This window comes from Cheilinus undulatus, linkage group 5, assembly GCF_018320785.1.
Source record: "Cheilinus undulatus linkage group 5, ASM1832078v1, whole genome shotgun sequence".
In the NCBI taxonomy this organism is placed as follows: Eukaryota; Metazoa; Chordata; class Actinopteri; order Labriformes; family Labridae; genus Cheilinus; species Cheilinus undulatus.
Genome location: NC_054869.1, coordinates 12,300,498 through 12,315,274, shown reverse-complemented (window position 1 = coordinate 12,315,274; position 14,777 = coordinate 12,300,498). Strand labels below are relative to the sequence as shown.

At 39.2% G+C, this 14,777-nt stretch overlaps 1 protein-coding gene across 1 annotated transcript in view; it reads left to right on the top strand.

Annotated features, from left to right (window-relative positions):
• The window catches only part of si:dkeyp-14d3.1 (transmembrane protein 132C), a 298,770-nt gene that overhangs the window by 198,786 nt on the left and 85,207 nt on the right, over window positions 1-14,777 (top strand). Inside the window, exon 4 of the mRNA XM_041786996.1 lies at window positions 6,074-6,260. Within this exon, the coding sequence (XP_041642930.1) occupies window positions 6,074-6,260 (187 nt within the window). The remainder of the gene's footprint in view (window positions 1-6,073; window positions 6,261-14,777) is intronic.

Below are 14,777 nucleotides of genomic sequence, written 5' to 3'. Positions count from 1 at the left end.
GGAGCTGCAGAGAGAAGCAGCAACAGAGCAGATCAGAGAAGACGTAAGAGACGCTATCGGTCGGTGTATTTGTTTTATTTAATCAATAAAAGTAAATTAAACCTTTATTAAAGTAAACAAAAAGTTAACTTTATTTGCATGCACTGAGCTATTTTCTTTCAGTTTGATGTCAGGCAGCATGCAACCCTTTGTGTATGGCAGGGACTATTTTGTTTGTTTGAAGAAAATTAGGTTAAGTATTGCAAATCATGGAAGATTACTTTCATTTAATTTGGTGTGATTTAAATCTGTATTTAATGCTTGAAATACTGTCAGTGGATGGTAAATATAATTTTTAAAACATTATCAAACAATAGACAAACAGATAAATTAATGTAAGAATTAAATGGCAAGGTGAAAATTGAAAATTGAAAATTTAGATATTTTCAATTTAAAAAAATTGAGCATGGTTGGGGTGAAATACCTCCCCAAATATCAATCATATGTTATAAAATTGCTAAGATCGGCAGGGCAAATGGAGCGAAACTGGTACCTGAAGGAAGAGCCGTTCGGGAGCCGAAAGAGCCGGATCTTTTTGTTGAGCCGAGCCAAATGAGCTGGATCACTGAAAAGAGCCAAAATTCCCATCACTATCATGAAGCAGCTGAATGCAAATGTGAACGCAAGGTGAAACAGTGGGTCCGTTTGAAAAGTCCAAAAAATTACCTCCTATTCACTTTTCCTGAACCCCAATGAAAAACGTCACAGTGTTAAGGAAAGGTGGGAGTAAGAGGATAGGAAAGGAGAACTGTGGTGATTAAGGAATCCGACTGCACTTTCCCTAGGCGGATGTTACGGACATGACGTGCGTTATTTGTGTAAAATCTACAATTTAACATTAATGGACTACAAAATTTGCATCTACCACTTGGTGCGTTGTTATGTGCTGCGAATGAAACGCAAAAATGTCAGAGATGTGAGCTCATTAAGATTTTTATTTGCCAAAGTCTCTTCAGGAAGAGGAACTGTGACTGTGAACATCCAGAACACCAGAAACTTTTCTCTTAATCTGAACTTTCTGCTAAGTCAATACGACTAGATGAATAATATTCAAGTCCTTGTATTTCACAATGATATTAGATTGTTTTGCTTTATTTTCTTTAATTTTCTCGTCTCTGTTAATTCTATCACAGAGTCTACTCTGGTTCCAGCTTCCTTTCAGCTCGTCATGTGAAAAGCTCCATAAATCCCTGCGTAATTATGATGATAGATCTAATATTCACAATATGGCAACATGTCCACTTTCTCACTTTAGTTGGTTGTGATTTACAAACTTATCACATTTAATTTAATATTTCAAAATAGCAAAACAAATACAGTTTAAAATACTGACTGATCAGTTTACTATTTGAATAAAATGGAAATGAGAAAAAAATGAAATCATTGCCCTAAGTTGAATGACAAAGTTTTCGTGTCTGTAATATTTCTCTGTTAATCCCTACTGCCTTCCGTTTATCACACGTATTATACATTTGACTAAATTTTATGGTTTAAATCGGGGCTAGTAAAGTTACAGTCAAGTTATTCACTTGTTCTGAATAGCAGTCAACAGGTGCGTCACTTTAAATGAAGTTTACGAAAAGCATTGTGGGTCATCTTTTCATCTCTCCTTTGGTAAAGGATGGTCCAGTGTTTCCTAGGCTGAAGGAGATAATAAAGGAAATAATGAGGCTCCTTTCCGTTTCAGTTGGAGAATTCGAACGGCCTTTATCATGGCCGACACTAAAATACTTCCAGGTCGTTTCACTCAGTCAGGAACCTTCCTTGGCAAAATGGATTATTCGAACGCACCCAGCAAGTGTGTCTCTGGCCTCAAAGTATGCTTTTACCTCAGGAATCATAGATCCAAATCGTTCTTTGCAGCTCATTGTGCTGTAGAAGGTGGAGAGTCCTTGTTGGCTGTTTGGGGTTTCTTGTGTATTTCTGAAGGGGCCACTCGTTGAGCCGGTTGGGAAATGTGTGAGGGAGATCAGCGTGGTAACTCACTGAACATGAACCAATCACTGCAGCGCAAGGTGTGTGTGTGTGTGGCTGATTGGCCCTGATTGAGGCCAGGTGTGGCAGTCTTAAATAAACCCACTGTCTGTGTCGTAATCACTCCCTATTCACTCTCTAGTGCACTGTATAGTGAATACGCCATTTTGTAGTGGTGTCCAAATTCTGAGTAAGCATTGTTATTCACTATATATGTGCACTCACTCTATTCCACAATGCATTGTGAAAAGTAGTGAACAATGATGGTTACTAGCCCAGCAATATTTACCATCATGCATTGCGGTGGCTGCTCTCAAACATGACAGACAAACGAGAGGAGCACAGGAACTCTGATTATGTCATTATGAATATAAAAACATTTGTAAGGTTTTTTGTTTGGTTTTGATCAAAGTATATAACCTGTAAGAAAGTGTTAAGGATTCAAGATGAAGTAACTTCTTTTTCCCCCTAAGATGATTACAAGGTATGAGACTATCATCTATGTATATACAAGAATAAGTTATAATACACACAAATGTCTACTATTTTGCCACTCAAGTCACAAAACTAAACATCTACTGGTATTTTAATTTTTTTGCCAATTGCCGGGGTAGTGTCCAAAATCATCCACAATATGCTGCTCACTGTATAGTGGATAGGGAATGAGTGTGTGGTTTCAGACACAGCCAGTGTCTCACCTTCAGAAGTAGTGAAAGGAAGGCATCTCTCTGTGTGTTGGGATTTTACAAGTCTGTTTGGGCATTTCCTCTTAGTTTGAACATTGTAAGATCTGCAAGTCACTTTAAGGCCGGAAGAAACCTGAGTCCGCAGTTGGTTCCTATTTCCCACTGCCTTAACAAAATTAAAGAGTAAGTGAATCCCCGGCTCAAAGCTCACTCCGTCCACTTCAGAATTTTAAAAAATGCACAGAAAGTGGACAGTTTGGTACTGAGAGGAGGGAGGGGGAAAGGACATTTTTATTTATTTATTTATTTATTTTTAAAGGACGGGGTTTTCCAGATTAAGCGGGAGTGACAGTGACGTCCCCTTGCCAGAAAGTGACACAGAGTCCCGCAGCACTGCTGCCTCAGAGCGATCTTTTGAGGTGGAGGATTTTTCCCCTCCAGAGTCCCCTGAAGCAGGCTGTGGTGTGGTGGTGGACCGTGGTGGTTCTGAGCACTACCTGTTTGTGCCATTTGCTCCAGCACCGGCGTTACTAAAGCTCTCAGAGCCGAAGCAGTGCAGGAGAGGATGGGCGTGGTCTCTGGATGCTAAAGTTGGTTAGAGGCAGTAATGTTCTCCCTTTTATGTAAAGTTTGGGACGTAGAAACCTACCAATGGTCGGATTCTATGTCACATAAGCCACGCCTTTTCAGAAAAGACTTGTCAAAGCAGATCTCCGTGTAAGCTAATTAAAGTTCATAGAAAATGCAGATTTTTATCGGATTGGTGCAAGTGTCAGAAATAACACCAGCATTGATGTGTTTTATCGTAGTTCAGTCAGATACTTCAGTGTACAGATGAAAAAAAATGTTGAAGTGTTCACTACTTCTTTAAAGTATCCAGAGCTTATTTGAATGGAGTGATTTAATGAACACAGTTTAACATGATTTTTAAAAGCACACCTACATTTGAAGCTCTTGTGAGGAACTTTTAGTTTGTATTCATTTTGGCGCCCCCATGGACTAAGCTGTATCTTCCTCCTTACTAATTTCTTTCTGTGCATTTTTAAGCAGGAGCTTTTGAGAAAAAAAATGCCTTCTTTATTTTAACTATTAAACTTTGCCATGAAAACGTAAAAAAAAAAAAAAAAAAAAAAAAACGCCTGTTTCTGCAGCAAGCTTTTAACCACTTCTTATCTAACACACCTGTCCCTTTTTAGTGGTATCAGGCATTAACAATAACCACAAAGAAAAACCCTCTGTATTGCTGCTTATGTACCTCATTAAGAGTCAGTCTGTAGCATAACCAGATAAAAACTCCTCACTTTAGCTTGAATTTGAACTGACTTGCTAAAACATCCAATCCCTGTTATAGTGTATGAACACACTTTACCACTTTATTTCCTTGCAAGGCTGGAACTGGAATAATTGCAAAGTTAATTTACAGTTTGTTTGATTTTATGTCTCTATTCTTGTGCTTATCATTGCAGTATTCCACATCCTGTTTCTCTCCTCCCTCCACTCGCTCGCCCTGCTTTTGGTGTAACTGTTTTACTACAGGCTTACTCTTGAAGTGAACTATTTCAGTCACAAAATGCAAAAATTAGCAGCTTATCTGCACGCTAAAGTGAGACACATGGACTATTTTTACCTCTCACAGTGCAATGTTGTATCCCTAATATTTTGTTTGATTTTTTTATTGTAGGAAGAAATGGGAGAATCTCATCAAATTCACAGCGATAGCAGCTGCTCTGAAACTCTGCCAGCTGGATCAGGCAAGAGGGAAATAATCAACATCTCTGAGGGAGAAACTTAGTCTTTTCTGCAGGCTCTTTAACTTAAAGGAGGTGTGAGATTAGTTGTTCTTAGTGTAAGTTCAGTGCAATCACACTTTCCTGTTGTGCAGATTTGAGCTTGCCTGTCTCTTGCAGATACCTGAAACATGTGATGTTTGCCAGGGAAATATTTATGCAGCAAAAGTCTTGCCGTGCTGCCGAAAGTAGGCCACTCAGGCTGATGTCTGACACCGGTCCTGTGTGACGCTTGCTGACTGTGGGGCGCTCAAAGGTTTATTTCTGGACATTCAGAGCATCATCTGTAAACTCTACTTGCCTGATAAACCCTGTTTCCCTCTCCCGTCTGCTGGCGGAGATTAGCATCTGTCTCTTTCACTGCATTGTGGGACAGTTATGTAAGTCCACGTTGTCATACTACGCCTTCAGTGGCGCCGTTGTCTGATTAGTACGCTGCGTTATGAAATATGACACAAGTTATTTAGTTGTCATCTTAATTATTTATACACACCTCTACTGCATGTGAAAATTGGGTTGTTGTGCTCGGCTGTGAAACAAATCTTTCATTCTCTCAGAATCAAACTGAATAATATGAGAATGGCAGGGAAACAGTGTCGGATGTATGTGAATGTGACAGCAGTGGATAACACATTTTCTATTATTTATCGCTCCACTGTTTTTAGTCTCACATTCATAATTTAACATGTAATACATTTTCTCTGTTGTCTTTCCAAGATGTACCACATTAGGTGTAATCGCTCATTTGTTTGCATGGTATTTGCTTTAAACGGCTTCTTTTTCCTGCCTTTTTCTCTAATACTCTCCTCATGTTACATGCACATGCACCCTCCTGTGTTAGCAAACTGATGATGTGGGTTTCCCTCTCCTCTTCTCGTCTTTTCCCCTCACCACACTCAAATTACAAGCTGCTATTTTGTGCCGGTGTGCCACAGAGACCGAAATTTATCGGCCTCGAGTCCTGCCCGCTTGACACACACGACACAGCTAACAGATCTCGTGCCATTTCCCCATCTCCTCCAGCTCGCCATGTAAAGCTGACCTTTTCCGCCTCCAGGCTATATTTAAACTCTGAGCACCAGAGACTTATGGTGCCACAGGAAATTTTATTATCAACGCTCGCCATTTGTCTGACTTAATTCCGGCCTGCTGTAGATCGGGTTCAGAGCGCGCCGTATATTTACTCTGCTGCTAACAAGGGCAACAGTGACAAACCTGAGTATCAACACTTTACAGGGTGATGTGTTAGTTTGAACTGTGCTTAGGAGCAGCCACAGCATAACAGGCTTTATTTACAGTGCATATCAGCTGTTCAAAGAGTGGGAGACCTACAGAAAGAGGTGATATTTTCCTGAGTTTGACCAGAGAGTCGAACCCAGAGGGAAATGGCATTTTAAAGGTATCTCAGCCTGTAAAATGTTATAGCTCTCTCAGACAAATTCGTCTTCCTGCAACGTTTGTCGTCATTAGAGGCAGAATGAGTTCACTATCACACATCTGCTCCCACACTTATTCTCTTTCAGACTCTCGCCCAGACATCTGCTTAACCATTCATTGACACCCTCTTTTTTCCCTGCACCCTGGCAGGCCGGAGACAGGAGTTCAGAGGGTGCTCCAGGTGGATCTGAAAATGGAGAGCTTTCCAGAGCCGCTGGGCAGCCGCTGGATGGCCTGGCAGGTGGAGTACCCGTCCAGTCGAGCCACCACACAAGAGGTTGAGACGGAGATCCGGCTGGCGCAGGAGGACCTGGCGGGCATCGTGCCCCTGGCCATGGTGAGTGATGCCACTTCCAGCTCGGTGGCTAGCCCAGACAGACGGCTGCACACTTGTCAGTCTGAATCTGAAATGTTGTAGGACATATTATTTCATCCTGCTCTGTAAGTTTTTGAATCAACATTTGCATAAATGCTCTTTCAGTACGTGAATAGAATACTCTGCATTGGGGATGGCTGCACTTTTAACCATGCCTGGCAGCAGCCTGAAGGACAAATATTCATTTATTAAAGACCCTGCCATACACTCTTACAAACATGTAATGAAGCAAGGGGTCACAAAAATATACCTATGGATCAACATTTTAAAAATTAATTCACATTGAAAAAGCCCACATAAAAGTATATATAAATAATAGGACACCAATTTGGCCTCCAGCAATGGTTCTTCATTGATGCTCCGTACAACATGTGGACTGTAACCAAGGACATTTACTCACATTCAAGTGGCAACCAAAAGAAAAACATGAAGTTCTGACTGGTTCTGTCAAAAAGCAAAGCTCCCAAACATTAGGTGTAGAGATGGCAGTCTATTACACACAGATTTGCTCTATGACAGCAGAACTCATTTAGCAGAACATGCTAACGGATATCTTTGACTATACTACATTAACACATTTATATCACATAAAATACACATCAAATATGATTAAATGCTGTGAAGACAAATTTAAGTCAACATCAGTGTTGATCCTGATAACATGAAGGTTTGAAATCAGTGCTCCGTTTTTTACAGCAATAACCACGTTATTCTATCCACAGTAAAGCTATCACAGGTTGTTTGCAATCATGTGATCCTAAATAGCTGTCGTGGGTCAGGAAGTGGACGGTTTATTAGGAATGAATGGGAATGGAGGAAAGTTAATGCTTAACACTTCTGAATGGATCTCTACGCTGCAATTATCATCTGAAAATGTACACATGCACTGAATACAATCCCTAAATTTTATGAAAAAGTTATATTTAACATGGTAACTGATTTACCAGGTGTGGAGGCGATCAATATCACAATTCACTCAGTCCTGCAGACCTAACATCTAGTGTCAGAGGAGTCTTGTACTGAGCTAAGAGGCTAGCTGTGCCCTTTTAACATATAAAAAAACTCATTTTGTCACACATGTGCTTTTTATTTAAACGGTGATGTCCTATCTACAGCAGTGTACCTTGTAACTATTTTTATTTCATCCATTACACACATTTCCCTCCCGTAGTTAAGCGAATGTATTATCTCTTCATTGAAGACAATACCAATAGGTTCTTTGCAGACGACATCGTGCAATAGTGGAGATCTCTGGATGGGGGCCAAGAAGTGATTTCTGCTAGCAAAAGAAATGCTATCAAAAGGCCATGTATGAAGTTTACAACAATGCCAAGTGTTCGAAGGGGGAAAATTAAAGATTTCTAATCCTTAAGCTACTTTTGTGTCCTGAAAGTAGTGAAATATTCAGGCAAAAAAGATTAAGATCTCATGAACACAACAGAATAAGTTCATTAGAAACTATTTACTAGGACACAAAACAGCTGATCTGATTCCTGCCTGTAAATCTAAGGTGCAAATGTTGAAACATAACCTGAAACAAATGAAACAGAAAACAAAGGGCAAAAGCCCTCCCCTGACATGTATCCAGACCCTTTTTACTCTGCTTTCTTGTGATGAAGAGTCGTTTTGTTTTTTTCTTGAGATCTCATCTTTTAATTACATTTTGTGCCAAATAAACAACACAGATTTCCCCTGATGATAAGTTAATACCAGTTGTTTTTAAGCGTTTGGCCTCCTTTTCTTGTTATCTTGGGATAATGAAACTGTTTTCCCACATTCTAACAAGTTAAGTTATTCTAGTATTGAAACAAGGAAGCTTATTGCTTAAAGGGATATTTCAGTATTTTTGAAGCTGGGTTGTATCTGGTGCTTGGTTATGGTAGTGGCATTAGCCTACAGTGATTTCAGAGAGCTTTGCCTCTTTATACAGGACATGCTTTGGGAGGTTAGGCTATACAGCACAGATGGGTATAGTTGCTCTCTTTATTTAGCAAGTTTGAATTTGAAATGGGTCAAAAAAATATGTTGGTCAAAGTTACGTGTTCTTCCACCTCTTAACAGCTATTTGGCTTCATCGGAAGCAACAACAAAAAGCTAAGCTAAAAATAGTTATTTCAGTTCAGTGTCTAACTTCAACAGCTGACACAGTGTTTTCATAAAGTAAACAAATTTTGTCGGCTGTAGTTTGTCTAATAATCAGCCATTAGGAGAATAAAGTGATAGCCATTAACTCACTTGGACGACAAATTTTCACTTAGCTCTTCTGGTCAGTTTCTTCAATTTATCTCAGAAAAGTTGAAGAAGGTGCGTGAAACACCGGCGTTCAGTTAGCCGGGGAACTCTGGATGGGGAGTGATGCAGGCTGCAGGCATCTGTGAGCTATCCTCTGATTAGAAATGCCCTAAGAGGGGTTATGAAGTCCCACTTGTGCCAGTATTAGTTCTGTGTTCATGGGCTCACAGTTTGAACACCTACACCACCAGGTAACAGGGAATATGTCCTGCTAACCAGTCCCAACTAAAGTTTCCCTCCTCTCTCAATTCCTTTATGTACTGTAGCTCACAAAATTAACCACTCATATACACAGTAAACAACCCATCATCATCACTTCAGTGTGAATTGCTCATTTTTTGTCCCATTTGTTGTCATTGTATCTGTCAAAGCCCATGGCTCTAACAGCTAATCAGGGGACGATAATATGATATGGCAAAAGAACACATAGCCAAGGCCTGAATTGCAAAATAGTGTCAAACAAAAAGGCTTTCCAGGTGAAAAATTAACACTTAAAATACAATTGAGCCAGCATTGTTCTTTTTTTGGCCCACTTGTACCTAAAACTTGCTAAATTACCAGAGAAACTGTACCCATCTGTTACACCGTATAGCCTCACTTCCCTGCCGGTGCAACCAGCGAGTCCTTCTTAAAGAGTAACACCAACTGAAAACTCTGGAGGCCAGTGCCACTGCTATCACCAAGTACCTCATATGACTCAATTTCAAAAATACTGAAATATCCCTTTAAGGGGATCCATAAAAAAACCAAAAATAATAGACTGGTTACTTTGATAGGCCAGTCAGTGCCATGCCATGCTGCCATCACCCATGATAATGAGGTAGGATGAGCCTGTTTCTAGTTTGTTGTTGTTTTTTGTTGTTTTTTTCAACAATATAGGTATGAGGTAAACACACTGAGATCTTAATAAAACAACTAAGAGAACTCATTTGTAATGTACAGATGCATGTCGGCATGTCCAACACTATTTTAGATTAAACAGGTACTGAAACATGAAGAGACAACTGCAGAAACATGCTTCCTCTTTATTCTTTATTCTTTATTCAAAGGTTTGTGTTTCAATGAAAAGATTTATTTTGGTCCCAGCTTTCTTAACTTCCAAAAAAAATTTCTCATTTATTTTTATTTAGAGAAGATAACAACTGTTCAGAAAAGAAAAAAAAGTGCAGTATTTTTCTGACCCAAATAAAGCATTGAAAACAGTCTCCTTTTCATTTGTAACAACAGCATAAAAATGATTTTACAGCAGAAATCAACATACCAGTGAGTAATTTTAGTATTTCAAAGAAATTAAGAGATCAATACACATTTTCTTGAGATTTGTATGTCTACATGTTTTAAGGACAGTCTTTTCTATTGTCTGTTGAATTTCAGTACATCTCATTCTACTTAATCACTCATCTGCCCGACAGAGCCGAGCTGTTTGAATTTTTGCACCAACAGTGGAAAAACCCAACGGCTATGTAAAAGAGGAGAGCATAGCAAGACATGAAAACTGAGATTAAAAATCAGGGTTATTTTTCTGAATATTGATTCCTCAAACCTTCTAAACTTTGAACTCCTTCAAAACATTAGTATTTTGAGAAAAAACAAGAATATGAAATTACATGCTGCATCTTTTCTTTTATTCACTAAATGTCATTTTCAGCATACCAAACACATAAATGATATTATCTTATGTTGAGATTTGGATGTTTAGGAGAAATATTAAAACTGACAAAAGTCATTGTATGCAAATGATTTATAGTAGAAGCACGGGGGAACACTGTATTTTTAGCTCTATCTACTTGAACAGTTTACACATAATAGATTCAGTAAATACCAGCAATCATGTATTATGTACAGTCAAACCCTCTGAAAAATGCCCTTTGCCTTATGGGATATTTAAACTTTGGTCCCTGTTTTGACTGTGTCTTAGTCTTGAGCACAGTCTTATGGGGCATGTCCGTTTGCAAAGCTATATTTAATTCCCTTTTAAGGTCCAGGTGCACCTGCAGGCTGGCACGTTGGTATTTACACTGTGGTTTTTATTTTTATTCTTAAATAGACCAAACTCTAGCTAGCTCATTTAACTTCTCTCACACACTGCACTTTTTTATTTTAACAGAAGAATAAAAACCTGATAGAAACTACCTGTAACCATGGAAGGAAGATAGTTTAGTCTGTTTTTTTTTTTTTGTTTTGTTTTGTTTTTTGTTTTTTGCTGGGACTAAAAATTAATGTCAAGAAATAAGTTAAGAAGTTGGCATGCCAGTAATATAGAATAAGAATTATCAAGAATAATTATATTATATAATATATAATATTGTAATACAGAATAATTTGAGCAATATCTCATTAAAAAGATGTACAAACAGCCGGACAAGCTAAGCTAATCAAATGTTTGTTTGCATGCTACCTCACCTGTTTTTATCTAATCACTCCTTCTTACTTTTCACTTTAATTTTCAAACTGTCAACATGATCTGACAGCACTTAGACTAATAAACTAAGACTAAACTATATTTTTCACACCAAAGTGATTATCCTGGAAGTATTTCACATCAATCTGATAATTATGACTCGTCAGCAGCCTGTTCACTTAGCTAGCACACTGCCCGAAATCCACAGCAAGAGTTCAATTTTCAACAACCTCAAGAGTTTTGTAGGTAAAATTGGTCTTCTGATTGACCTCCCTCCATAACCATACTTTAGAGGAAACAAACGGGAAATATCAGTAACTACGCCACGCTACGACTTAAGACCAGGTTTTAGGTGGTCTATGGCAGTGTCTCTCAACTGGTGGGTCAGGACTCAAAAGTTGTTGTGGAGCTGTTTTCAGTGGGTTGCTAATTTTTTATGAAAAAAAAAAATCAGCAGATAGTCTATGATGTACAGAAGTCCTACTTGGACGAATAGTACTGTGAAGAACTTTGAGGAGTGTTTGGGCAAAACTTTAATCTGAAGTAAGGCAGGTAATGCGAGTAAGCCCGTCTGAGGTCACCTTAACACAGGAAGGAGAATTTAACCCCAGTCGTGCTCTGCATGTCCTTGCCAAGGTTGTAATGGTTTTGGAATTTTCATTAGTTTTCAGTTTTAGTTTTTACTTCTCGTATAAAGTTCAGTTTAGTTTTATTTTGTTCTGTTTGTTTAGTTTAGTTTTATTTTTCAAAAATGCTTCTTTATTTTAGTTTCTATTCATTTTAGTCTTAGTTTTAGTTTTTTGGCAAAACGAGATACCTGTCATGAAAGAACCCCAAAAGTTCTCTTCACTTTTAATTGTATTTGTTTAATTTTGATATTTTTGTTAAACATGAGACCTAAAGCTACCATTGTGTGGAGTCTTCAGTCAAATTAGGCGATGCTAGTCTTTCCAGGCTTGGAAGTACATGTCTGTCAGTCTGCTGCCGTCACAGACTAAAACTGAGGAGATTTTGTTGCTTATTTTATTTTAGTTAGTTCTGTAAGCACAGAATTACATTTCAACTAGTTTTCATTTTTTTCTGTAAAGTTGAGTTTTTATTTTTGTATTTAGTTTATTTTGTTAGTTTTAGTTTCACAAGGGGCATGGAAAAATAATCTGTTGGAGAAATAAAAAGTACACCCCTTTAGGGCAGAGTAAGGGATAGATGTGGTGAGTAAGTACAGTCTAGGTTACCTCCAGGCTGGCAGTAGGGTTGCCATCATCATGCTGTGGATTTCCCAGTGGTCCAAAAACCACTGGTGGTCCCCAGGCGTATCACCAGGGATAACACAACCCGGACAAAAGAGATGCCAGTGAGGTTGACCTGTCAAGTAACATACATGACTGAGGACATGTGTCGAGCTTGACTCTGACCCCCCCCCAGTCCTGGGTTGTGGCACATTGGGCCCTGTGATGAATCCTTAGCGACCTACATGCCTAGAACTGCACATGACTATTCATCTATACATTTAAATTTGTGTAGTTTTCCTGTTATAATGAGTGAATTTCTGTTTTTTTCCTCAAGTTTTTAATTTCTTTATCTCCTTGACTGGTGAAAACAAAGTTAGTTTCCCAAGATAGTGTAGTAGCGCCTCCAGAAATTACCAAAATGTTCATGCCATCTTGGTAAAATGGAGTGAATTGAAAACAAGCCTGCATGTCTTTTGGTAAAGACATGCCTTTCAGACATTTGGTATGTCTTACCTCTTAGTTCAATCTTTTGTTCCTCCTAAGCTCCAAAATGAAACTTTTGATCAGCTGAAAAGTTTTAAGTTTGGTTGTATAAGGTGGTGGTAGGTCCTGATGCCTGACCAGATGAGAACCACTGGTCTGAGGAGCAGTTGCTGCTGATGGGAGTGCAACTTCATGATCTATTTAAACAGCGTGGGCGCTTGGTATGATGTGACAACTGCATCCGGAGGGAAATATGACAGACACTTGTGCTGCGGCGCCAGGTGTGTAATCGGGCCCTTTAAGTCATAATGCTGTTATATTTGAGTTTACTTGAACTTCACTTTAGGACTTCAATGCAAAACTGCAGCAGTGACAGCAGGCAGAGCTGTACTGTTGATCTGTGTATGCAGAGCGTGTTTAGAAACAGAGAGGGAACATCTGTATTTCCCAGCAGACCTTGGATGGGGTCTAGAGGTGAGCTCTGGCCTGAGGGTGAGCCCGGAGCTGTCTGTCTCCCTCAGAGATCTGCACAGGGTCTCTGTCGTGTAGATTAACCAAAGTTCCCCCTATAGAACCTCACACAGAACAACTTTTTTTTTTAACCCATCTCTGCCGCTTTGTTCAGCCACACGAGAGCACTGCTGCTGAATCAGATCAAGAACACTCAGGTGGAAAAACGAGCGACATCAATTGTGTTGACTAAAGAGACAGGCGCCCTGCCATATGAGCGTTGATTACAAAAGCAAAAGTTGTATTCATTTCTATTTCGGTGCCTCTGATGCCGACGATATGTACCCCAGTGTTGAGTTGATGTTGTTCTCTCCAAGTATTGCCCGTAGCTGTGAAGATGATAGATGAGAGTGGGTGGATGTTCCTGGATTCAGAGGAATGCTGCACGCCTTCACCCACTGATCTGTTCTCAGGATAATTGATGCCGTGTGTTTAATTCTGCACTATTGTTTGAGTTTTCTCGCTCACACCCTGTCACTGATGTACCAACAGCTTTCTTGGCTTGCTTTATGAAAGTTTCCCCTAAAATCTTTACAAAATTACAAAGAGGATTTGCATTTTTGCTTTGCAAAAGAGAACCCACAAAAGCGAATGCTACTGATGTGTGATTAAAATAAAATCTTACATTGTATTATCTGCTTTCATATCAGAGAGAAGACCCCCTTTGTGCAAAATGACTTATGAAAAAATCAAGCCTGCACGCATCAATCAAACCTAAACCGCCTGCTTTTTTCATTATGATTATTCTCCTCACATTACTTAAAAGAAGGGACTTAATGGCTCACTATAAATCATGTAACTTTGTTTCATGGTGGCAAAAAATCCATCTCAATTAACCTGATATTGAAAAAACATTTCTAAACTTGGCTAAATCAATTAGGAGCAGGATAATTTAGGCTGAAGCCTCTCAGGAGAGAAGATGAATAGTGTTTCATGTGTACCAAAACTGTAGATGAGCCGTATGCCCTGCTTGAGCAGAAAGGCTTGATTTAAACTTTTCTGTAGCTGGATTTGCTAGTTCAGAGGAGGCTGTCAGGGAGGCAGTGAAGCAGCTGCTATCATGTGGATACACTGTATTTGAAAAGAATCATCGCTCAGTGTGTACCTTTGGTTTTGAGATTTGAAATGATTCCATCACACAGCCTTTACTAAAAAGGGCCAGATGTGACGATTTTAATACTAGAAACATCATGGTAGTCATTATGAGTGTTTTCAGATTTGTATTAGGTAGTTTATTGTCATTGCATAGTAAAAATACAACAAAATTTCGTTTGGTAGTCTCCTTTGTAGCAGCAAACACAGTCATCCAAGCGGTGGTTAGAAATCCGCAGCCTTCTCTGTTGCCGTCTCTATTCTACCCTCACTCATGAACAAGTCCCAAAGATAGGCTACTTGAACTCCTTCTCTTGGGCCAAAGACACCCTGGCCTAAGACTTGGAGGTGCTGACCCTCATCTTGACCACTTTGCACTCAGCTAAATCGTCCCAGTGCATGTTGAAGGTCACCAGGTGAAGAGGGCAACAGAAAGAAAAAGTGTTCCATTTATGATAATCAGACATT